General features: G+C 37.5%; 1 protein-coding gene across 5 annotated transcripts; it reads right to left on the bottom strand.

The window, feature by feature from the left end:
- On the bottom strand, positions 1 to 24,654 carry eif4ba (eukaryotic translation initiation factor 4Ba). 5 transcript variants are annotated; one of them, XM_058762367.1, is made up of 15 exons: positions 24,185 to 24,516; positions 22,150 to 22,290; positions 14,648 to 14,853; positions 12,754 to 12,870; positions 12,472 to 12,526; positions 12,209 to 12,352; positions 11,754 to 11,882; positions 10,814 to 10,978; positions 10,472 to 10,712; positions 8,803 to 8,891; positions 7,784 to 8,027; positions 6,841 to 6,878; positions 6,362 to 6,494; positions 4,322 to 4,394; positions 5 to 1,036 (listed from the first exon to the last, which is right to left on the bottom strand). In XM_058762367.1, exons 1-15 carry the CDS (start codon positions 24,321 to 24,323, stop codon positions 959 to 961), a joined length of 1,992 nt encoding a protein of 663 aa, XP_058618350.1. In that variant the 5' UTR covers positions 24,324 to 24,516; the 3' UTR covers positions 5 to 958. The 5 variants fall into 5 exon arrangements, with proteins under 5 accessions (XP_058618351.1, XP_058618353.1, XP_058618350.1 ...); XM_058762369.1 differs by lacking the exon at positions 24,185 to 24,516 and adding an exon at positions 24,529 to 24,654 and having other exon boundaries at positions 11 to 1,036; XM_058762368.1 differs by lacking the exon at positions 4,322 to 4,394 and having other exon boundaries at positions 1 to 1,036.
- Positions 24,655 to 24,721: the final 67 nt, after the last annotated feature.

Raw genomic sequence — 24,721 nt, 5'->3', positions numbered from 1 at the left:
TAATATCCATTTTATTTTTATTTAATATACTATATATTCTTAATATCGGCCATATATATACACGCACAAACAGTTATTTATAAAAATATTCTGAGATACAATTTAATTCACAATATCCTCCAAAGCATTACTGACTCAATGTAGTCTTTTATTGATTTTTTTTTTTTTAGATGGTACACAGTTTAAATCAATAAGCAATTCATGTCACTACCTTTAAGATATAGGCTCAACCCAAAGCTGCAGCAGTCTCTTTTGTAGAAACATTGAGATTCAGAGGAATACGTCAATTCCTATTGCACATCAGTCCAAAGGAGTGGCTTAAAAAAGTCCTCAAAAGGATAAGTGAGAAAATGGGAGACTCCTGCTTAAAGCAGCGCAGAGAAATATCAACCCAAAACTAACAGATTCTGATCCGTTGCTGGCCGTTATTCAGCACCTGTTATCCCTGAATACAAATCATCAGACCTGTCGGCCAATGCCAGTTTAAGACATAAAACCAAGGTTGTGAGATTTATAACCAATGGGTGAACAATGCAGGTCACGGACCCCTTTACTTGACCAGAGATCTTTCGTTCTTTCAGAAAGCCCTAACGTTCCGGGAAAACATTCATCTTGTGGCACTTTTCCCCCGATTCTACACTCTCCCACCACTCATTGTGCAATCAAGCTAACGAAAAATGCACTCAACTTATAATGTATACAAGAGCAGGATCCCTTTCATGAGTATTGTAATCCCCCCCAAAAATGTATTAGTCATAAGCATTCATCACTTTAAAACGAGTCCTGTGTTTTCCCACTAGGTTTTCGGTTCAGTCCTGAAGAGGAAGGGGTTGCTCTAAAAATGGGTTTTTGCTCTCAAAGGGCTCATATCTGGGTCCTTCAGTGCTGCATGAAACAAAAGCTGTAGGTTTAATTTGTAATTCAATTTAGACCGTCGTCCGTGCAGTCTGTCCACCTCCTAATCTCCGCCCTCCTCTTCATCTCCCTGCTCCCCGTCCATCAGCAAGGCCGCGTATTTACTGGCTGAACTGAATTTCTGTTGAAACAAAAAGGGGATAGTGAGACGTAACCAAAACACTGCTGGTATTTGAGGTTCATATGTGCTTTACGGTCTCAAAATCAGGTGATTTTCATTTGAACTGTGGTTTTGACTGCTCTTACTTTGGTTAGCGGATGTGAGAAATTGAGCTTTAAGGAATCAAACTTATGTTAGTTATGGTTTGTGCCTATAATTGGTGCAACAAGTGTAATTGGAAGTAATCAGCATTTAAAAGGATATGCAAGCCATATGGAATTTTTCTTTTCTACAATACGAATTTGTGTTTTAGTGCCTTTCAGAGCAATTCCTTTTGAAAAAAAAAAAATGGGTCCAACTTTATATTAGGTGTCTTTAACTATTATGTACTTACATCAATAATAGTTCTTGTGTTCATGTTGTAGTGCAAATCACTTCTGCTGCTATTGAGATGGGATACGGGTAAGGTTAGGGACAGATTTGGTGGTATAGTTAGGCTTAAGGGTGGATTAAGGTGTAGGGTCAACACTGTAATTATAGATACAACTACAGAAATTAAATACAGATGTAATTACAGGAAGCTATTTTTAAATATCAGTACAATGTAAGGTCCCACTTTATATTAGTCTTAGCTACTGTGTACTTAAATTTAAATTAATCATTTGGTACAATGCACTTATTGTGAACATACATGTTTTTACATTGTACTTATATTTTTAAAAACACCTATGTAATTACATTTGTAATTAATTTCTGTAATTACATTTAGAATTACACCCTTAAACCTACCCATAACACCAAACCTGTCCCTAACCTTACCCGTATCCCACCTCAATAGCAGCGGAAGTGTTTTGCAGTACAATATGAACACAATAAGTATACATTGTACTTATTTTTTGATGTAAGTACATAGCAGTTAAGGCCACCTAATATAAAGTGTAACCCAATGTAAAAACATATGTACACAGTAAGTGTATTGTATCAAATAATTAATTTAAATGTAGTTTAGGGCTGCAAAACGATTAATCGCATTCAAAATAAAAGTTTGTTTACATACTATGTGTGTGTACTGTATATTTGTTATGTATATATACACATGTATATATTTAAAAAAAAAAAAAAAAATTGTATGTATATATATTTATACTTGTATATAATTCATATTATATATAAATATTTTATATATAAATATAAAATGTTTTCCTTAATATATACATGTATGTGTGTGTATTTATATATACAGTACATAATAAATATACACAGTAGGGGTGGAAAAAAAAAAATCGATTCTCCAATGCATCGCGATTCTCTCTTCAACGATTCTAAACTTTTCAGAATAGATTCTGAGCTTGTTTTTTTCCCCGCCTATGAGACAATCGCGGCAGCTTCACTGCATAGGATATGCGCTGTGAGACACGTACGTATTGCTGGACAGTGTGTGCTTCCAGCCGCTGTTATTTTTTTTTCACTTTAGATATGCTTTAATTTATGCCGTTTGGAATGCAGTACATATTAGATGTGTACTGACAGACTTTCAGGTGCACTTTATGTATTGTCCTGAAGCACTTCAAAATGCACTTGCATCTCCGAATACTTTTATACGAAATTGATGTAAACACAGTCAGTTATGTTTTCAGAGCAGGACAAAACATTTGATATGTCGAATTAGATCTGTGCATTAGTGTGAATGCAGCCTGTTAAAGCTGCCAGTATCAGTAATAATCAAAGGGCAATAATGCTGAGGAAAAAAGAAAAACCCACAACTATGACTGTCGGTAAACTTTCGGATACTTAAAGAACACTTATTTTAAATAGGTAATTATATTAAAAAGTAGCCTGCTTATGTAAATTAATTTAAAAAAATTATATAAATATTGCACAAAATAAATTTGATATAAAATTTATATGAAAATGTAGCCATGTGCAATGCCATGTAAAATTGAAAAATGAGGATGTGATGCATGGTGATATCGAATTGAACCGCGCCACAAGGATACGCTGTTTTCGTTCAAATCAAAGTGTAAAGAACATAGAAGACGTATGTGCACAGTTTGCGTTCAGCAGATATTCTCCAAAGTGGCGCTACGGTGACACGGAGGAGACGAATTGTTGAATAAAGTCATTATTTTTGTTTTCTTTGCATACAAAAAGTATTCTCGTAGCTTCATAACGTTACGCTTGAACCACTGATGGCAGATGGACTATTCTGACGATGTTTTTCATACTTTTCTGGGCCTTGACAGTGTTAATTGTTTGACAGTCAATGGGACAGTCACAAGCCTCCCGGTTTTCATCCAAAATATCTTAAATTGTGTTCCGAAGACGAACAAGCTTTTACGGGTTTGGAACAAGATGGGGGTAAGTGATTAATGACAAAATTTTCATTTTGGGGTGGAGTAACCCTTTAATACCAGGGGTAAACAGCACCTCTTATCTATATGGGGCTAGTCCAAATTTTAACCTCTAACTTGTTATTCCATGTTATACTTGATAAATCCAGGACTGCCAGGAGGCTAGACAGTGTAAACGTCCTCAAGACACTGTTCACCAGTTAACTGGGCTGAAACACTGGCCCTTTAACACCTGGTGTATTTTAAGATCTGCTCCATCAGGTCCATTAATTTGGTTCATTTCGCTTACCATGAAAACCCCTTCCAAATGGAGTTCCAACTCCATGTGTTTGTTTGAAAAGTTCTGACACGGTGAAAATCCAGATGGACTCCAGTGTGCAAACGAACCCGAGTGGATCTCAATTACATTTTTTTTTTTTCCAGAAGCTGCTGCAAATGATGCAACAGACCACAGGAAATTCCTGTGTAACTGATATTGAGGATTTACAGATGCGACACACATTCAGAAAATTCTAATTAAGCATGGAAAATGATTTGCATCTATAATTTAATCATCTTTATGAGATGGCTGGTTGATGTGCCATTGCACTAACAAGCTTGGAAGAGGGTGTCAAATGTAAGGTTTTCACATACAAGCATGTACTGGGGAGGTTTGTGTCGGTATTCTCTTTTCCGTTGTACACTATAGCTATAATTCAATGCTAGGATCCAAATTATGTGTCTAGACTCAAATAAATATTTACATTTTTCAAGTCACATATCATCCAAAAGAGGCCCACAATTACAGTCTGTGACCAACATTGTAATTTCAATTACAGCGAATGAAGCATCTAAAAAAGGCACTAGAGAAAACTTTCATTAAAGGATTGGAGAGCAAAGAAAGCCAGAAGTAAAAGTAGAGGGAGCGGGGATCATGGGGATCACACCCAGAGAGAGTGTTAGCTCTGTCACTCACAGGGCTGGGAGGCTCCTCAAATGTCTTTGGCTCTGGTGCTGGTCTGAGATCTCGCTCTCTTCTCGCGTCCTTTCTACAAGTAACGCACAACACAGTGAGACAGAGTCTCACAAGAACGTCTACACTCATTCAGAAAAACACTCAGGAGCAGGGACGTAGACCCCAAGGGGAAAACATCCTATTGGCAATATTACAATCAATATAGGGCTGCTTGATTATGGCAAAATCATAAGCACAACTATTTTGGTCAATATACACTACCAGTAAAAAATTTTTTGAACCGTAAGATTTTTTATGTTTTTTAAAGAAGTCTCTTCTGCTCACCAAGCCTGCATTTATTTGATCTTAAAGTACAGCAAAAACAATAACATTTTGAAATATTGTTTACTATTTAAAATAACTTTTCTATTTTAATATATTTTAACATGTAATTTATTCCTATGATTTCAAAGCTAAATTTTTAGCATAATTACTCCAGTCACACGATCCTTCAGAAATCATTCTAATATGCTGATTTGCTGCTCCAAAAACATTTATTTTTATTATAATGTCGAAAACAGCTGGGTATAATTGTTCTAGGTTTCTTTGATGAATAGAAAGTTCAGACGAAAAGCATTTATCTGAAATACAATTATTTTGTAAGATTATAAATATCTTTATCAACACTTTTGATCAAATTAAAGCATCCTTGCACCAAGCTTTTGAATGGTCCAGTGTATAATGATACAAATGCTTTTTATTTCAGATAAATGCTGATCTTTGGATCTTTCTATTCATCAAAGAATCCTGAAAAATGTTCTCAACTGTTTTAAATATTGATAATAATTAAAAAAAATTAAAAATGTTTCTTGAACTGCAAATCAGCATATCAGAATGATTTCTGAAGGATCATGTGACACTGGGGACTGGAGTAATGATGCTGAAAATTTAGCTTTGATCACAGGAATAAATTACATTTTAAAATATATTTTAATAGAAAGCAGATATTTTAAATAGTAAAAATAGTTCACAATATTACTGCTTTTGCTGTATTTTGGATCAAATAAATGCAGGCTTGGTGAGCAGAAGAAGAAATCTTACTGTTCAAAAACTTTTGACTGGTATAGTGTATACTTTGCTATTCGACTCAGAGCGTACACAGTCACCTAGAAAACATTGAGAAATCTCTTAATGAATTTTTAATAACTCTAATATCAAGGACGACTCGCACTAGACTGCATTTTACAGCAGTCAAGTTACAAGATTTGGCTGACATGGACAATTAGTTTGGGATTTTAAGAAGCAGGGGGAAAAAAACATTGTAAAGGAAAGAAATGAGCTCTGAAGACAAAGCCAGAGCATCATTGCAAAATGGAACATGGCACAATAATGGTTTTTATCCTGTTTTAATAGTTGTTGGAAGCCAAAATTGAAATCTAAAATAAAATTTGATTAAATCGCACAGCCCTAAATTGATATTGTAAAATCCAGTTTGTAAAAACTCCTTCTATTTGATGTTGAAATGAGATGAAGTCCCTGCTCCGGAGCCATACACTTGTTCCTGAGGCCAAATGCATCTTGCCCAGAGATATTTGCTATTACTGTTGAGCTGAACCATGTTTAAACTGTTGTTTTACACAACAATTAGTTTCAGTCATTAAACACTGTATAATTGGTCAAACTGACTTTTCACTGTTTGTATCACTCCACTTTTCTTGATCCAGGCAGATTGTCAATCTGTGTGTTAGTGGATTTCTAAAGTGACTCTTTCTCATCAAAAGTAATTGATTTTATGAGCGAGTCACTGAATTATAATTCAACTGACTGAAAAAAAAAAAAGAGTAAAACAACATTTTTTGGAAAGAAACTGGAAAGATGCGAATGGACACAGTGTTCTACAGGCCAAACTAGAAAAGTAACACATTTGTCCAACCACCACCTTCATAATTCAAAAATACTACAAAATCTAATAAGAACCTAAAGAGCATCTAAATATTTCCTTCCAGAAGGAAGAAAGATCTCTACGCTTTTGAGCAGTAGGGGTGCCAGAGAACAGCTAACCTGTCTCCTGTCTCCTTCCTTCGGTCTCGGCTGGCTGCTTCTCCACGCCCCCTGCCTGCTCCAGAGGCCGAGGCCCCACCACGCCCCCGAGAGGGGCCCCGGTCCCGGCGCACCCCATCTGCTTTGTTTTCATCTGTAAGGAGAGCCCACTGTTCAGCAGAGGACACTATGGACAGCTCTACTAATAAAGGAGCTGCATTAGGCTGTGTGCTTCTGTAAAATCTTTGAGCAGTTTACAGCTTCTTAACTAAACATTTGGAAGAGGTTTTTTTTAGGAAGAGAGGCTACTGGACATTTTCTCTTGCCTGACAACTGCAAAAGACAATGATCCCTTGTTGTCAATCCACTATGACATTTTAAGGGGTTTCCAGTTGTGACTTGTGTGTGAAAAAAAGAGTATATGCACAGTCTTCTTCTTTTACATCTTCCACCATTATTGCTTTTCATGTCTCACTGGATTTGAACACCTATAATCTTACCTTTATTTCTTTGAGGAGCATCAGCTGTGCTTGTTGCACTGAAAAATAAAGTACATCAAAAATACTGAAGTCAGAATAATTCTAAAGAGCGCACTCTCTCTCTCTCTCTCTCTCTCTCTCTATATATATATATATATATATATATATATACACACACACAAACTTTCAAAAGTTTGGGGTCAGAAAGTTTTTTTTTCTTAAGAAATTTGTATTTTATTATTAATATTATGTATTAAATGAATCAAAAGTGACAGTAAAGACAATTATAATTGTTAGGAAAAACAAAAAACTTCTTTAAAATAAATGCTGTTCTTCAAACTTTGTTCAAAGAATCCTAAAAGTATCAGTTTCAACACAAATATTAAGCAGCTCAACGGTTTTCATTATTGATAATATTAAGAAATATTTCTTGAGCAGCAAATCAGCAGATTATAATGATTTCTGAAGGATCATGTGACACTGAAGCCTGGAGTAATGATGCTGAAAATATTTTGCATCACAGGAATATGGAATGACATTTTAAAGTATAATTAAAGAGGAAACATTTATTTTTAATTGCAATAATATTTCACAATGTTAATGCTTTTATGGTAACACTTTATTTTACGGTTTCCTTGTTACAATGTTACATGTACTTACTACAGTAATAGCAATAAATGATGCATAATGCAACTAACCCTAAACCAAATCCGCATCCTAACCTTAATCATATAGTAAGTGCATGTAGTTAATAAATATTACTCAGTACTTAAAGTACCGTTAAGTGTAGCTGTTTTTACTTTAGCTTTTTAACACCAAGTCAAACACAAAAAAAAACCTTACAGTCCCCAAACTTTTTACGTAGAGTATATACGTACTAATTATATGATATTTTACATATTATACTGAAATAATTCTAAACATTTTTGCTATCTATAAATAACATATCAATCCAGATAGAAACCTTTTGGGTGGAGCGCTGCTGCTGGGAGAGACGGCAGGTTTACTATCACTCTCGCTGGATCCTGTACTCATGGCGCTCCTCTTCGCCCAAGCGTTCTCCTTAGGTGGCGGTGCTGGGACAACTTTCAGCGACAGCCCCTCCTGCTTGGAAGTAGTAGTCTGGTTTCCATGCAAGGATGAATCCTCGTCACGGCTGCTGAAAACCTCATTTTCTACAGAGCGCTCACTCTCCCGACGCCTCGGCGCTGTTAAGAGAGAAGGATTGGAATCTGAGGGTTTCTTTTTAATAAATCATTGCATATAGCGACAGTTAGTTTGATGACAGATTATTTACATGTCTTATGATCAGTACCTATAAAACAGTCTCTGTTAATGTTTTGTTTATGTCAGACCTGTGCATAATAAGAACTGGTCAGTAGGGGTGTGATGAGACACTTATCCCACGAGACGAGACGAGACACGAGACTGGGTTCACGAGAACGAGACGAGATTTTTAGACTAAAAATATATATATATTCATTTGAACAAAATTGTTTTTAAAAATTCAATGAAGGAGTCAGTGTCTCGCTTCATAAAGACTTGTTTCACTACTGGAATCTCCTGAATGAATGATTCCATGTCAAATACATTTTTTAAACGGGTTGTCGCCACCTCCTGGCAGAAGATAAGCGTTACAATACAAGTGTTAAGATACTTTCGTTTTGATCGCTACTGTAGACAATAAGTGTTTATACCCAAACTATAAACTTTTATCCCAGTACTTCTGTTATTTAAATGTCTGTAACACAGAAATAATGATGTGTGGCTGTTTGTGTAGCTCTTTCTGGATCAGCAGCAGCATGAATGCAGATTTGAACATCTTTAACACCTGTTTCACATCGTAAGCGTCAGTGGAGTGTGAGCAGCGCGTGTTTAGTCTGACAGCGTTCACATCAGAAGCGTGATGATGGTCGATCCTCTGATTCATCAACATCTCACACTCCACGAGATCTCGTCACATCCCTATTAGTCATCACTTACCCCTGCTTGATGTGCTTCCAGTTTGTGATGACTCACTTCCTGTTCGTGAGCGTTCGGTTGCTTGGTCCTCACTGCGCCAGCTGGGATGCCTGAGTGTTTTAGAAAATGAGAGTGAAAATATTAACTAATTATAATTCTATCATGACAACCCTTTGAAGATTTTAGCAATGCTGATGTATTTGGTCTTGGCTGGATAGATCTGCTACGCTGCTGCTGAACTGCTTCTGCTTACTGCTGTAGTTGTAGATTATTACTGCTGCAAGCAAGTACAGGAACTTGCTACTGCCAATGCATACGGCGATATGGTGCTGAGTATTTAAGACATAATGCTGCTGCACAAATAGCATATAAAATAACCCATAGCAGATTTATACAGGTGGAGCTGGGGAGGTGGAGGGTTTCAGAGGAACTCTGAAATGCTCATGTGAATGTTAACCAGCTACTTAAATGTAAAGCCGCAAGCTAATTGGCTGCGTATGCAACATGAACCAATCAGTGTGCCAAGTCATTTAATGCTGTGAATATAATCAGTTACGTTAAGAACCATCAGTCTGCGCCACCTAGATTTTCATAACAGAACTAGGCATTTAGACAAATGAAAATAGTTTATATCATCATGACAATTTTTTTAGTGGGTGATGGAATTATGAATCATCCACTGACAAAACCATATGCGACCCTGGACCACAAAACCAGTCTTAAATCGCTGGGGTATATTTGTAGCAATAGTCATTAGGATACTAAGTAAAGATCATGTTCCATGAAGATATTTTGTAAATTTCTTACCGTTAATGTATCAAAACGTAATTTTTGATTAGTAATATGCATTGCTAAGAACTTCATTTGGACAACTTTAAAGGCGATTTTCTCAATATTTTGATTTTTTTGCACCCTCAGATTCCAGATTTTCAAATAGTTGTATCTCAGAAAAATATTGTCCGATCCTAACAAACCAAACATCAATGGAATGCTTATTTATTCAGCTTTCAGATGATGTATACATCTCAATTTTGAAAAATTGACACTTAAGACTGGTTTTGTCGTCCAGGGTCACATACTAACATGCAAGCAAATTATGTATTCTGAGTTAATTAATTTGAATAAACATTGCAGTCATTAATATTCATGAGAAAAGTACTTCGAGCTACAGTTCATTGATGCAATTTATATTAATTCATTTTTATTTAAATTTGTTCATATTTATATAAGTGTAGTTCCAGTTTAACAAAGGTTATGAATAGTTCACCTTCTAGCTATGAACAAAAGTGATACATTAAAAAAATATATATACTGTATATATAATAATAATTTTTATATCTTTGTGCTTTAAGTGATAGTTCACCCAAAAATGGAAATTCTGTCATCATTTATTCAGCCTCATGTCAATCCAAACCTGTATGATTTTCCTTCTTCTGTGAAAGAGTATTTTGAATAATCCTGGTAGGAAAACAGTTTTAGTCCCTGTTGACTTCCATTGTATTTTTTATTTTGTTTTATTCCTTAAAATGGAAGTCAATGGAAACCAAAACTTGTTACCTACATTCTTCAAAATATCTTCTTTAACGTTCAAAAACAACACGAAGGTGAGTAAATGATGATAGAATTTTCATTTTTTGGTGAACTATCCCTTTAACTACAATATTCAACATTTAGTAAAAATGTACTATACCTCTCTCTGGGTTTGCGTTCAGGTCCTCTGTTCTTGTCCTCCTCCAGCTGCCTCTGCAGTCTCTCCTGCTCTTTCTTTAGCCTCTCCTCCACCTCTCTCTCTTTAGCTGCCGTGTCCACCGGTTTGGCTCCTCCGAAGATGGAAGCAGCTCGTCCCGATGAGGCTGAAGGGCCACTGCTCTGGTCTTCCTCTTTGGGAACACTGCGGGGCTTCAGGTTCAGTTTAGGCCTCTGAATGGGACCTAAACACAGACACAGTCCAGTCTGCTCAGATGATCTGATTCAAGACTTCCTTAGGTTTGGTTCCTGGAGTGACCCAGATAAATTAAATGCACTGTCCCACCTCTGTCCTCGCGCCTCTCATCCCGTCTCTCGTATCTCTCTTCACGATCACCATAGCGGTCCCCATAGCGGTCCCCGCTGCCCCGTCCGTCGTCCCGTCGGTCATCATAGTCACGCCGAAAGCCACTTCCAAATGGTCGACGACCCCCACTGCGAGAATCATAACCTGAAATAAGGTTAGGTAACACTAGGTTAAGAAAGAACCTGTTAACACTCATTCTGCATTTGAGTCTTCTCTCAGAGAATCCCTGACATAAGTAAATAATTGATATATTTAATCATATAAAAAAATAAATGCAAATTTTACATAATATTTACTCAGAACTTATTCAAATAAACTATTTAGAAGTTTGAGCTCAGTAGGATTTTGTTTTCTTTCTATTCATCAAAGAATTATAAAAAATCAGTTTCCACGAAAACATTAGTCAACAGCACAACTGTTTACATAAATGATAAAATGTTTCTTAAGCAGCAAATCAGCATATTAAATTGATTTCTGAAGGACCATGTGACACTGACGACTGGAGTATTAATGCTGAAAATTCAGCTTTACATCACAAGAATAAACTACATTTTAAAATATAGCCAAACAGAACCCAGTTATTTTAACTTGTAATAATTCTTCACAATATTACTGTTTTTGCTGCATATTTAATCAAATAAACGAAGTCTTTGTGAACATGAGATTCATTTAAAAACATAAAAAAAAAACCTTACTGGACTGAACAGAACACTGTTTTTGAACAAAAGTGCATATCTGAAAATAAAACATTCAATTTCCATTCGCAAGATTGCTGGTTGAATTTGCAACTGACAGTAAAAAAATAAAATAAAATACCCAAACACTCTCAACCTGACAAATTTTCTGCTGCCATATTTCTGCAAGTCAAAGTGATTTGTCAGATTTGTGCAGAATAATAATGTATGAAGGTGTTATATACCTCTGTCATAGTCTCTGCGCTCTCTGTCATCATAACGTTCCCGGTATCTGTCTCTTCCTCCATCGTAGCGGTCATTGTCCCACCGCTGGCCATCACGGTAACGGTCTGATTCATAACGATCTCGGGATCCTAAGAAGGATGGTAAAAAACAAACCTTAAATCACACAATTTTCTGTTGCAACATCTGGAATATAAAATATTGTATTTCAAAAATATTAAAATTTTTTGAATTTACTCCCTCTTCAATGCTGACCAATAACCAATTATGTAATAGCATGCACAACAATACAACATAATAATCTTATAATAGATACGTTCAGTAGCTTGTTATGTGGCTTACTACTTTTCCAAAGCTTTACAGTAGCTCAACTACTTTAACAAGTCAAACTTTGTCAAACTAGAGCTTCAAAGTAGTTTCCTCCAACAAATATTTGTCAAATGAAATAATTGCTTACGCTCTCCAAAGGCTTCGTCCTTGCGTGGACCGTCATCAGAGTCAGATTTAGGCCTTGCACGCCAGTCAGAATCAGTCTTGTCTGGGCCCATGTCTCGCTCACTACGGTTGCGATCCCGCCCGGATACAGAGCGGTCATCTCTCTCTAATCAGGAAAAATCAAAAATGATAGTGAATATGGAAATACATTTTCTTTCCTCCAATAATACAGATTTACAAATGCATTATGCTGCATATGAACAGATCGGTTTCTCAGAACCGCACCTTTCTCATTGGACTGGTCAGCGATGTCTACACGGATCCTACGGTTTCCAAGGTTCTAGAAAGAGAGTAAGAGGAAGGGTTAATTACAGAGCTGAGAGCTTGTATCTTCATTTTGGACAAGTGTAACAGATAACTTGCGCCACCATGTGGCCAAAATGAAACTACAACAACACCAACAATGAGTTCTATAATTCAGAAGCACACAGGTCTGTATGTGTTATTGACAGACATACAGACAACAATAAAAAATAAATTCTAACATGACTGACAATGGGATCTCACCTCTTCATTGAGACTGAGTGCACGCAACAGAGAGTCCACGTCATCAAACTCTGCGTAGCCGAAGCCTTTCAGCCGTTCTGGGTTACTGGGCTCCCTTGGGAGGCGAACTGCACTGATCTGTATGAATAAAAGAGATATAATTACAGTTGTTCATATTTCTCATGCTTGACGCTATGGGCTAGAAAACGGTGCTGCAATTCTTCCTGTTCCGTTGGCAGTGTTATTTAATGTGGCATTGTGTCTGTCTGTTTTTCAAGCATCTTGCGGTACACCTTGCATTTTTTAAAATGGAAATTTGAAACTAATTTAAAAATGGTAAATGAATAAAATAAAGTTGCGTCTCAAGGCCCCTGCATTTTGATCAATTGCATTACATCAGTTCTGCACCATCTAGCTGTTTTGGAACAGAATACAAATTTGCAGAGAAATCTGGTTTTTAGGGTTTATGCCGATTTAAACAGTCTGCATTTTCTTTAATTGATTGGCAGAACATTAGATAGATAGATAGATAGATAACCAAGGCTGCATTTATTTGATCAAAAACAGATAAAAGAGTAATACTGTGCAATATTATTACAACTTTAAATAACTACTTGGTTACACTTTATTTTAAGGTGTCCTTGCAACAGTGTAATTATACATTTAAGTACTAAATAATATGAATTAATGTACCTAATGTACTTACCATATGGTTAGGATTAGGGTTTGGCTTAAGGTTACTTGCATGTAATTATGCATAATTCATTGTTGTTATAATAGAAAGTATATATAAAGTGCGTAACAAGGACATCTTAAAATAAAGTGTTGCCAACTATTTTTATTTTAATATTCCTTAAAATGTAATTTATTCCTGTAATAGCAAAGCTGAATATTTAGCAGTCACTACTCTAGCCTTTAATGCCATCATGAACGTTTTTACTCTTATTACTTTTAATCAATTTAATGCACCTCAGCTGAATATATTAATATCAAATATTAAAGTATTAATTTCTTACAAAAAATATTTCCAATGGTAGTGTAAGTAACAAAAGAAATGATACACAATCCAATATTGAATAAAAAATAAAAATAAAAATAGAAACTTTAACCACTATAGAACTGACACTTAACTAATGTGGTAAAAAAAAAAAAAAAAAAGTCAATAAAAATTAAAGTTGTTTAAAAATGAATTCTAGAGTGTTTTCATATGAAATGATTAGTGCCGGGCAACGATTAATCTAGATTAATCTCATCCAAAATAAAAGTTTTTGTTTATATAACATATCTGTGTGTACTGTGAATATTTATTATGTGTATATAAAGACACACACATACAGTATATATTTTGAAAATATTTACATGTATTTACATGTATATATTTATATTAATATAATTTATATGATATATAAATATATTTAATATATAAACATAACACATTTTTCTTAAATATATACATACATGGGTGTGTATTTATATATACATAATAAACATACACAACACACACAACACACACACATATATTATGTACACAAAAACTTTTATTTTGGATGAGATTAATCTAGATTAATCGTTGCCCAGCACTAGAAATGATTATACAATACTCTCATTTGTATTTTGTACTGCTGAACTTGTAATGGCATGTGAAACATCACCACCAAAATTAAGACCTAAAAATGAAGTTTCAGGGTTTTTCCCCCTTCCGATGAAACTCAGCTGTGCTCTGAAAACATCTTGAAAAATAATTTTCTTCTTCATGCACTATTTACCACAAGGTGTTGTGAGACATGCATAACAGCACAAGTCTGAAAACCCCAGCAGATGCTGTTTGGCAGAATCCATGTTTACAAAATACAATGCATGTGAGAATTCACGTGAACATTCCTTCTGCAGGCTCACAGGAAGAGAAGAAACTCACACTGAGTCCACGGAAGAAGTTTTTGATGGAGTCCTCAGTGACGTCGTAGGGGAGGTTGCCCAGGAAGGCGGTGTAGGGGGGGCTGCGGGGAAGACGGGAGCGGTCGATGTTGGGCTCACGGGCGGCACGTGGAGCCGTCGGTAGAATGGACCGATCTATGGGCGGTGCACGATACACGTCATCTTCTGTGTGCCAGGATGTAGTAACTATAAAAGAAGAGAAGCTTGATTAGGGACAGTTCATTCCAAAATGTAAACTCTCTTATAATTTTCCCTCATGTCAATCTAAAACCAAATGACTTTCTTTCTTCGGTGAAAAAAGCTGCTCTTTCCCGTACAATACAAGTAACACTGACCACGGATGTCAAGTTCCAAAAAAAGCACCATAATAATAATCCAAATGACACATGCATTATATGCCAAGTCTTCTGAACACATACGATAGCTTTGTCTGAGGAACAGACTGGAATTCATTCAAATAATCCTACAAAATATGAAATATTAAGAGGCATAGTGCCAGGTTTGCCACTGCTGCTTCTTGTATTGAATGAGCAGAAATGGAAATGACATTTGACAGCTACAGTGGACAGGAATCTTATCAAATTATAAATATCATTACTAACAATTGGAATAAGTCATAAGGTCCAGGGGCTTTATTTGACCGTCACAGCCAGTAGTCACTTGATGCCTTTATTGAATGGAAAAATGCAGCATGAAAATTGGGCAAAACAAATCATTTAGTTGTTCACAGAAGAAAAACTTAGAAAGTCTGGAACGTCATGTGTGTTGTAATAACAGAATTTTCTTGTGAACTGTTCCTTCCTTATTTTACCTACGATTTTTTCATAAATGTCAATACTAAATTTAACCTATACAAAAAGATACAATAACAAAACTTAAAGTTTTGTCTTAAATAACTAAGACTTTTACACTTAACTGAAAATGAAAACTTTTCACCCCAATAACAGATATACATCTATTTTTATTCCTTTTTTTAAGCATGTGCATTTCCCTAAAGTTTGTGAAACACCAAACCAACATCAAAGAAATAGTGGTGAAACTATCTATATCAGCAGATAACAATAGTCTTTATTTGTCATTCAAAAAGGAGAATCAAAACCAGGAATGCATATACAGAGCTCCAGACAAAAAAAGGAACCATTGTTCCAAATATTTATTTAGGTGCTACAGAATAGACGTGTTTTTATTTTTTTTACACTTTAACATTTCAGTCATACTGTCATCTTGTCATTATCAGCATTTTAATCCATCTTGTAGATGTCCTAGGAACTAAGGTTCACTTAAAGTGGGAACTAAACGTCTTTTCCAACTTGAGAACTATACAGTCACAAAGAATTGTTTATTACACAAAATCTGTGCCAACATCACTGACCATAACCATGTCAGCATCACATAAAATGAAAACTAAAAGAATTTCAAATCACATGAGCCAATATTTTATTCACAATAGAACATAGATAACATAACAAATGTTTAAACTGAGAAATTGTACAATTTTATGCACAAAACGAGCTCATTTCAAATTTGATGCCTGCTACAGGTCTCAAAATAGTTGGGATGGGGCATGTTTACCATGGTGTTGCATCTCCTCTTATTTTCAAAACAGTTTGAAGACATCTGGGCATCGAGGTTATGAGTTTCTGGAGTTTTGGTGTTGGAATTTGGTCCCATTCTTGCCTGATATAGGTTTCCAGCTGCTGAAGAGTTTGTGGTCGTCTTTGACGTATTTTTCGTTTAATAATGCACCAAATGTTCTCTATAGGTGAAAGATCTGCCATGCTGTTGTAACAGCTGCAGTATGTGGTTTTGCATTGTCCTGCTGAAATACACAAGGCCTTCCCTGAAAGGGAGGGGAGCATATGTTGCTATAAAACCTTTATTTACCTTTCAGCATTTATAGTGCCTTCCAAAACATGCAAGCTGCCCGTACGTATGCACTTATGCACCATACCACCATACCATCAGAGATGCTGGCTTTTGAACTGAACACTGATAACACGCTGGAAGGTCTCCCTCCTCTTTAGCCCGGAGGATGGCATCTGTGATTTCCAACAAGAATATCAAATTTGGACTCATCTGACCATAGAACACTTTTCCACTTTGAAACAGTCCATTTTAAATGAGCCTTGGCCCACAGGACACGACAGCACTTCTGGACCATGTTCACATATGGCTTCCTTTTTGCATGATAGAGCTTTAATTGGCATCTGCAGATGGCACGGCGGATTGTGTTTACCGACAGTGGTTTCTGGAAGTATTCCTGGGCCCATTTAGTAATGTCAATGACAGAATCATGCCGATGAGTGATGCAGTGTCGTCTGAGGGCCGAAGACCACAGGCATCCAACAAAGGTCTTCGGCCTTGTCCCTTACGCACAGAGATTTCTCCAGTTTCTCTGAATCTTTTGATGATGTTATGTACTGTAGATGATGAGATTTGTAAAATTTCTCAGTTTAAACATTTGTTATGTTATCTATTTAATTCTAAATTAAATATAGATGAATCCTTAAATCTACAAAAGTTATTGATTTCCTCTTTTTCTTTTGTTCTTTGATGAAAAGACATCACAGCAGCTGCTGAACGTGACACGGATTTGACATGCATGCTGGTAGTTTCAGTCGCGCTTTAATATGAAATGATACAGGCTAAAGCGTGCACCGCTGCATTTGTACGTGCAATTAAAGAGCATGCACTACGAGCACAGTATAACGGCAGACAGGACAGTAAGATTTCGTTTTTATTGACATAGGGCCTGACAACTACTCATCTGACCACAGTTCACTGATGTTCTACTGAAGCTCCTCGTCACCTGTACCATTTCCACACTCGTTTGACTAGCGCCTGGCGCTGAAGTGAAGTGGAGTTTTGAAAGCACAATTTTTTATATATATATAATATATACACTGAACAAAATTATAAACGCAATACTTTTGTTTTTGCCCCCATTTTTCATGAGCTGAACTCAAATCTCTAAGACTTTTTCTATGTACACAAAAGGCCTATTTCTCTCAAATATTGTTAACAAATCTGTCTAAATCTGTGTTAGTGAGCACTTCTCCTTTGCCGAGATACTCCATCCACCTCACAGGTGTGGCATATCAAGATGCTGATTAAACAGCATGATTATTGCACAGGTGAGCCTTAGGCTAGAGGTCTGCATTCCAAATAAAGCTCGGTAGCGGTCGGTAACTCCAGTATAATATGAACGGGAGCGGGCGGTCTAAAAATATCCCCTTCCCGACTCATTTCAGAACAGCATCTCTGCCTTTACTCATTGACAACTCTCAGGACTATTATGCACACGCTGCACGCATGGACCAGCTTTCTGCATCATGCATTTTATTTACAAGGTCTGTGCGCGCAGCATTTGCATAACGGTCCTCGGAGCGGGCTGTACCGAATAAGGATGGCAGAGCAAAGTGTGGATGCGCTGTCCTTAAAGGATGTTCAGCATGGACTGGAAAATGGTCAGTTTACTGTTAAGAAACCCACGTCAGGCAAGTCTGATGTATGGGAGTCTTTTTCGTGTGTCATAGACGCAGATGGAAAAAAATTACCCTTTGCGCGATGTGATAAATGCCTAAAAGTTTTACCGTTCAGCAGTCACAAGACTGGAACCTCGGGTTTAAGGCGGCACTCATGCCTCATCACAAAGGGGCAAACCAAACTGACATTTACTAAGGCTAGGCCGGTGCCAGAGCAGTTTAAAAAAGAGACCACAGAAAAATGTGTTGAATTTGTTTGCCAAGACATTCGACCGTATGATACTGTCTCCGGAAAAGGCTTCACACAGCTGGCCCAACATTTGGTTGACACAGCAGCAAAAATAGGAAAATTCGATGTCAGTGAGATACTACCACATCCAACAACGGTGTCAAGAAATGTTGAAATGAGGGCTCAGAGTCTGCGTAGACATGTTGTGGACGAAATCACTGCAACAATATCGAAGTTCGGATGCGCAGTTACAGCAGACATATGGACAGAAACATATCGTAAAACGTCCTTTTTGTCGGCAACCATCCATTACGTTAATGAGCAATCTGAGCTACATTCAAGAGTCCTTTTTGCTGCCCCTTTTGGCCCAAACACCTCAAAGACGGGTGAAAACATTCGAAGGCACCTGCTGCAGAATCTCAGAGTGTTTGGCATTGATGCGACAGAAATGGGCAGAAAGATAGTTTTTGTCACAGATCGTGGAGCCAACATGATCAGTGCCTTACGAGGATACACGAGGCTAAACTGCACGGCGCACATACTAAACGTGACTCTGTCCAGTGCGTTTGGTCCTGCCGTAATGGAAATGTCTCCAGAGAACGCTGGGCTTCTAACTGATGTTAAAAAGTTGGTCACATATTTCAAACACTCAGGACAGCAGGGCAAGCTAAAAAAGTCACTGAAACAATCCTTAGAGACCCGGTGGAACTCTAATTTTGACATGCTGAATTCTGTTTTGGAACAGTACGAAGACATCGCATCTGTGCTGACTGAGAGCAATAATTATGACAAGATCGGACGCATCAGCGCCAGCACGCTTAAGTTACTAGTATCATTGGGAAACCGACAACACAGCTCCAAGTGCCTCACTGGTTCTTCCGTGGTCTGTGCGATTAATTGAGCACTGTACATCAGCCACAAAAGACCCTCTGCTCTCTGAAATTGCAACCGTCTGTGTGACACGGCTGAAAGAATTACTGTCAACAGACAGCACTTCCCCACATTCGGTTCACATGCTTTATAAAATAGCAACCTTTCTGACACCAAATCTGCGAGGTTTGAAAATGTTGGATGAAAGAGGGCGACAGGAGGTGATACAGGGAGTCAAGGAGATGATCGAAGATTTAAAGTTTGATACACATTATGAGGATGTTGAGCCAACACCTGCCAAAAGGCCTACTGTTCTCCATAAATTTTCAGATTGGGAGGATGATGTGGAATCATGTGGATCAAATTCACTAGATGTTCAGATTCAGGAGTACAGGACCATGAAACTTGAACTATCAAGTCAACAAAGTGTTTTGCAATGGTGGAATTCACATATTTCCCAGTTCCCTGCACTGAGCAACCTTGCAAGATATATCCTCTGCATCCCAGCCACGAGTGCACCTTCCGAGAGCATTCAGCCTTTGTGGTCGGATTCTGGAGGAGAGACTTTCGGTACTGAAACCGTCGTCAGTCAGTGACATTCTTTTCCTGCATGGATATTTAAAATAATTTGGAAAAGGGTGATTTTGCAAGTAAGTAAACGGTTTTCGTTCATTTCATTAATGTCATTCAATTTATTATTAGATATTATTGTATGTATATGTATTTATAGGCCTATATTTTCTTTTGTAGGAGAGACGTTGAAATCGAAGTCGGGACATTTTTTGTTTAATTGTTAGGTAAAAAAGTTATTTAATTTCGCAATGGCTACAAGCCAACGGTTTTGTTCTTTTGCTTATAATTTTAAATGAATGTCTTTTTTTCTCTCTCTCAGCAACACTTTTCCTACTGTGTTTACAGAAAAATGTTACATTTGTATTTTGAATAAAACTGTTTACAGAAAAATGTTACATTTGTATTTTGAATAAAACTGTGTTTACAGAAAAATGTTACATTTGTATTTTGAATAAAAATAACAAATAGGCTACAATTTTTGTACCTACATTTTTTTTTCCTGCAACATATTGTTCTATTGTGTTGACAGCTAAATGTTAAAAGCATCTTGACAATACGAATACAAATAAATAAAAATTTTGTAAAAACCTACAATTTTATTTGTTATCTCTCTCTCTTTCAGTAGTGGACATTTAAATGTGAGATTCTAGAAACGAAATTTAAATTTAGCGGGAACGGTCAGGTCGGGAAGAAAATTATTCTAAGCGGACAGCGGGTGAACAAAGAGCGAAAATATAGCAGGATCGGGTGGATGCGGAATAAAACCTGGCGGGAGCGGGACAAAAAAAACAGTTTTTAGTCCCGCGCAGACCTCTACCTTAGGCTGGCCACAATAAGAGGCCACTCTAAAATGTGCAGTTTTACTGTATTGGGGAGGTCCAGGGGGGTCCGAAACCCAGTCAGTATCTGGTGTGACCACTATTTGCCTCACGCAATGCAACACATCTCCTTCGCATAGAGTTGATCAGGTTGTTGATTGTGGCCTGTGGAATGTTGGTCCACTCCGCAAAGTTGCTGTATATTGGCAGGAACTGGAACACACTGTCGTATACGCGGATCCAGAGCATCCAAAACATGCTCAATGGGTGACATGTCCAGTGAGTATGCTGGCCATGCAAGAACTGGGATGTTTTCAGCTTGCAGGAATTGTGTACAGATCCTTGCAACATGGGGCCGTGCATTATCATGCTGCAACATGAGGTGATGGTCGTGGATGAATGGCACAACAATGGGCCTCAGGATCTCGTCACGGTCTCTCTGTGCATTCAAAATGCCATCAATAAAATGCACCTGTGTTCGTTGTCCATAACATACGCCTGCCCATACCATAACCCCACCGCCACCATGGGCAACTCAATCCACAACATTGACATCAGCAAACCGCTCACCCACACGACGCCATACACGCTGTCTGCCATCTGCCCTGTACAGCGAAAACCGGGATTCAGCCGTGAAGAGAACACCTCTCCAAAGTGCCAGACGCCATCGAATGTGAGCATTTGCCAACTCAAGTTGGTTACGACGACGAACTGCAGTCAGGTCAAGACCCCGATGAGGACGATGAGCTTCCCCGAGACGGTTTCTGACAGTTTGTGCAGAAATTCTTTGGTTATGCAAACCGATTGTTGCAGCAGCTGTCCGGGTGGCTGGTCTCAGACGATCTTGGTGAAGATGCTGGATGTGGAGGTCCTGGGCTGGTGTGGTTACACGTGGTCTGCGGTTGTAAGGCCAGTTGGATGTACTGCCAAATTCTCTGAAACGCCTTTGCAGACTGTTTATGGTAGAGAAATGAACATTCAATTCACGGGCAAAAGCTCTTTGCACGCTCCCTCAAAACTTGTGACTGTACTGTGTGATAAAACTGCACGTTTTAGAGTGGCCTCTTATTGTGGCCAGCCTAAGGCACACCTGTGCAATAATCATGCTGTTTAATCAGCATCTTGATATGCCACACCTGTGAGGTGGATGGAGTATCTCAGCAAAGGAGAAGTGCTCACTAACACAGATTTAGACAGATTTGTGAACAATATTTGAGAGAAATAGGCCTTTTGTGTACATAGAAAAAGTCTTAGATCTTTTGAGTTCAGCTCATGAAAAATGGGGGCAAAAACAAAAGTGTTGCGTTTATAATTTTGTTCAGTGTATATGTATATAATTTTAAACAGCCTCTGAATACATGTGGGAAATAAATTGTGCTTTATACGTTATCTGTGCAATTCTGAAATCAAACAGAAGTTACCGAAATATGAAAAAGATTGTAAAAGCATTTTGAAAGCAAAACATCTACAATTCAAATGTGTTAGATGTCCCATATCTGAATCTCACCATCTCCCTCCAGGTCATCGGTTTCGTCGGCCCAGCTTGTGGGCTTTGTGGGCGCATAACTCGGCGGAGCATTTCCCCCGCTGTCCTCCGCTAAAAAGTCAGTCAGGGTAAGGGTCTTACCCTTTTTCTTATTCTTTTTACCTGTCAAAAAAAAATTTATAATTAAAAAAATAAACAATAAGTGCACATTGAAAACACCATGAAAAGTCTCCAGTGCTTAACCATTAAGCTCAAACACCACAATGAAGCATCATCGATGAGAACAAATGGATTGTAAATATAAAAGTCTGCTATGCAACTGGATGACAAAGCAGAAGTTCCAACAATACGCAAGTTAGTGTACTTGCTTTGCATTTAATATAATTCAGTAAATGTAGACTAACCGGTCCTACATCATTTGCATAGACAAACTGCTGCATTTGGAAAACAAGAATATCTATTTCCATGCCAGACTGACTCTCATCTGTTGTGGACCGCTGCGGTTAACACGTGGAGAGAGGTATTGTTGTGAGCTACTACACACTTCTGAGCTCTTTGTGACAAACTGCACTGTCAGGACATTCCAGCTATGTGCAAATGAATCTGTGTTTACTGTAGGGCTACGACACCCCGCTGCAAAACCAAAACAAAGTCCCCTAGTTCTGACAACATTATCCTAAAGTTCAATGTATGTGCAATGACTCAGGCACACTGGCTTTAGAGTGGCAGTGACCTGTGAAAGTAGAAGGAAGAGTCAAACTCCCTCCTGAATGATGATTATACTATATTACACTATATAGTCAAAACAACTGAATCCTAAAAGAGGTTTAAGGCTTGACAAGATGTGTATAAATGTGGTTTTGTGCCATTTTCTCTTAGGACTGCTGCATGGGAATTTGCTCTATTAGAGCTACCATTTTTCTGCACCAGATAGGGTCCTTAGATTCACATATGAATGCATATGAGAGTTCTTCGTTCTGTACGATTTTAAAATACTATCAGAAAAAAATAATGTCATTGTTCCTTATCCTAAATGTCAATTTTTTTTTTTTAAATATATGCCATCAATACGGTAACATGGCTGACAGTTAAGGGCTTCATTTGACAATGCAAGCCTTGTGCTTGAGGTCATGAAACGACATAATGCAAAAAGAATTTCTACAAATATCTGCTCAACTGTGTACCATACAAAATCATGGTAACGGTCACAAACAAAAATAAGAAATGTGTGAAAAAATTAATATTTAAAAAAATATTATTATTAGTTAAATTAATGATTATTAATTAATTAAAAAAAGAAAATATACTACTACTAATAATAATAATACTAATAGTAATAAAGAGCAAAAAAGTAAATAAACAAACGATAATAATATAAAGTAAAGATCTGAAAAAATAGAAAATAAAATACTTCTACTACTACTACTAATAACATATTAATAAGTAAATAATAATAATAATAAAGTAAAATAAACAAGCAAATAATAGCATTAAAGTAAAAAATAAAAGAACAAATTAAAACAATGTAAAAAATAACATTTTCTTTTTACATAAAGTTGGAATTAGTACCATTTAGTATATTTACCCCTCTAATAAATCAACACAGAACGTCCATTACGAAACGGTAAGGACAACTGCTTGTCCCGGGACAGTGCAGAATATCTCTAATGGAGTTGTACTGAGCGTTTGTCCCGGGACAGTGCAGAAGGCCAATGAGAGCCGCCCTAACATAATTGTTGCTTTATCAACGCCTTGGTTAAGTTTGCAATTAAACAAGGGACATGCACTTAGCACCAAAATATGTTATCTATTTATGCTCATACAAGGTGATGTATTTTGTAAGATAAACGCGGGAAAGTGCAAGGGGAACGTGTGAAGTTACAGCAGCCCCTCCCTCAACTCTGCGCCTGCGCTTACACAAGTATTCACGCATATATGCGCTCGAGCCAGTTTATTTCGGTCGTGTTTTGTAAACAAAGCAAAGCAATACTGCATTTATATGTGGAAAACTAAACAGTTACAATGCAATGACAACAACACAAAACAGCAAGCATACCGACACGGGCTTGGCTGCATTGTGCTTCATTTTCTGTCAGAGGAACGCGCAGAGTAAAATCGCGCTTGTAACATGTAAACAGCGATTCCGTATTGTCGGAATAGAAAGTAAATAAGCTGATCAGTATGTTCTTGTGCATTGCACACAGCTGCTGGTGCAGTTTCTACGCAGCGTCCCTCAACAACTCAAGATCAAGGTTTCATATTCAGCCCTCGCCGCTAAATCAAGCCCATCACGGGTGCGACACACTTTATCTGCCACTGAATGAAATTCCCCTGACGCAAACGACATGTCGCACCAGAAATTTCCCAACCGGCCCAGGCACAAATCTATAAAACCCTCACCTGCAGCCGCCATGCTGGAGAAGGAGTGCGTGTCATATCCCCGGATGGGGGCGTGGCTTGCTGCGTGACGTCCTCACGCACCCAGCGCTGCGCTCGCGGCGGTTTGGGTAATGTAGTCTTTATGGTTAGGGTTCAGTTTAGTCTTGTCGTATCAACAGCATACTGGTATTTTGTTGTGTTTTGACCAGCAGAG

The sequence above is a fragment of the Onychostoma macrolepis genome, chromosome 23, assembly GCF_012432095.1.
Source record: "Onychostoma macrolepis isolate SWU-2019 chromosome 23, ASM1243209v1, whole genome shotgun sequence".
Lineage (NCBI taxonomy): Eukaryota > Metazoa > Chordata > Actinopteri > Cypriniformes > Cyprinidae > Onychostoma > Onychostoma macrolepis.
This window is presented reverse-complemented; position numbering and strand designations above follow the sequence as displayed.